The 2,058-nt window shown below is 34.4% G+C and overlaps 1 protein-coding gene across 1 annotated transcript in view; it reads right to left on the reverse strand.

Moving 5' to 3' along the window:
• Positions 1-1,839, reverse strand: part of LOC113383536 — a 43,213-nt gene extending 41,374 nt beyond the window's left edge. Inside the window, exon 1 of the mRNA XM_026621795.1 lies at positions 1,740-1,839. Coding sequence (XP_026477580.1) covers positions 1,740-1,839 — 100 coding nt within the window. The remainder of the gene's footprint in view (positions 1-1,739) is intronic.
• Between the last annotated feature and the right edge of the window lie 219 nt (positions 1,840-2,058).

Below are 2,058 nucleotides of genomic sequence, written 5' to 3' on the forward strand. Positions count from 1 at the left end.
TATGAAGCTGAGTGTACGATAGGCTTTTAGAGTGAGTTGTCTATGTGTTCAGTGAAGCAGAGTTGTTATCCATAATGACTCCTAGATCTTTTATTGTCATTACTTCAATAATTTTTGATTACCCAGAAGTAGTGTTGGTAAGGACAAAAATTGTGGATCTAGAGAAGGTCATTACGGCACATTTCTTGAAGTTTAAATTTAACTTGTTAATTTGACACCATGTATTCAGTCTCGCGATATTTGTTTGTGTAGTATTGTAACATCGCTCTCACTTAAATTCTTTTATAAATTTTTAGATCATCCGCGTGAAGCAGAAATTCGGACTGAAGTCTATTCCGATGTCATTATATAAAAATTACAAACAAAAAATGGTCCTAAATGCGATCCTTGTGGTACACCCGATATGGCATCATATTCCTCAGAAACATGTTCATCTATTTTACTTGAAATTCCTGCCAGTCAAGTAAGATGTGAACCACTCCAGAGCTTTACCCTAACACCGTACTGGCGCAGTTTGTGTATTAATATGTCATGGTCTACCGTATCGAAGGCCTTGCTGAAATCGGTGTAAATTGCGTGTACATCCAATCCGAAGTTATGATGATGATATAATCTGGTACAGAACCAAATTTGTTGCTGTGATCGCCCGCCTACAAAACCATGCTGTCTGGTAGAGATTATATTTTTAAAAGACAAGTCAATTTTTGGAGTACAGTTTTTTCGAATAATTTTGAAATTGAAGATCGAATGCAAATTGGTCTGTAATTGTCGTTATTGATTTAGAACCGGACTTGTGTATGGGTGTAATAAAAGCCATTTTCTAAGCAGTTGGGAAGATTCCTGTTTCTAATGATTCCTGAATATATTGCGTGATTGGTTCACAAAGACTAGCTGAACAATTTTTGAGAAACATGTTGGGCAAGCCATCAGGTCCAGCACCCTTTTGATATTCAGTTCAAGCATAATCTGCATTAGTTCATCGTAGTAGTTCACGTAAGATAAGATAGATTGGCATCGGAGTGTCCTGTGACCTATGTTTACATATTTGTGTACTATTCTGCTATCTGTTTTCGAAGCATATATATTTCTGAAAAATAATCCAAATAGGTACTGATGCTGTCACCGTTGTGGGCTGGTTTCGTCCATGACATACTATTGGGAATACTGCAATCGTTAGGTTTTTTGTTTTCACGAAATTCCAGAAGTCATTGGTGTAACTACGAGCATTCTCCACTCTTCTTATATAGTCAGTGTAACATATTTTGCTTAGTTTTTTACATTTGGATCGTAGTATGCTATTCAGTATAAATCTTGTCTGAGCTATATTTTTTGTATTTAGAGTGCGCTACTTTTTTAAGCTTAATATTTCCTAATCAAATCTTTTGCAAACCATTTGGGGTATTTAATCTGTTTGGATGATTGCTGGAACAAACAGTTTTAGACCTCTTTGAATTATATCATATAATTTGTTCACTTATTGTCTAAATTGCTTAGTTTAAATATATCAATCCAGTTTATTCTGTAGAAATAATCGTTTAATCCAAGGTAGTCTGCTTTGTTGAATAGATCAATGGGCTTTGAGTAATTAGTTTCCATAGCAGTTTGTTATTTATGATAATGGTTAATGCTGGGTGATATTTGTCTTCTTCTATTATTGCTATTGCTCTATTTATTGAAGCATTCATGTTACTAAAACAGAGATCTAGAAACTTATCCTTACAGTTTGGGATATGATTTACTTGTTGGCAGTTTAGAGCCAGCAAATTCATCGTAAATCAGCCTGTGACACTCAGTTTGTTGAATACTACTTGGTAAATTAAAGTCTCCTAGCAGTAGCATTTACATTTTGAGTGTTTTTCGCTAATATATGTCTTGATTTAAACCCTTATTTTGACATATACTTGTTCGGTTTTGTTATTATGTAGTGTTAGTAGCTCACTCGTTATGTTTCTTTTCACTGCAATAAAAACACCTTCACCCCTTTCACTTTTATTATTAATGCCATCTCGATCGCATCTATATATTTTATAAGTTTCATCATAATTTCTCCGTCAGCTA

This window comes from Ctenocephalides felis, unplaced genomic scaffold, assembly GCF_003426905.1.
Source record: "Ctenocephalides felis isolate EL2017-DRISC unplaced genomic scaffold, ASM342690v1 CF-g0.4_SCAFFOLD_03570, whole genome shotgun sequence".
In the NCBI taxonomy this organism is placed as follows: Eukaryota; Metazoa; Arthropoda; class Insecta; order Siphonaptera; family Pulicidae; genus Ctenocephalides; species Ctenocephalides felis.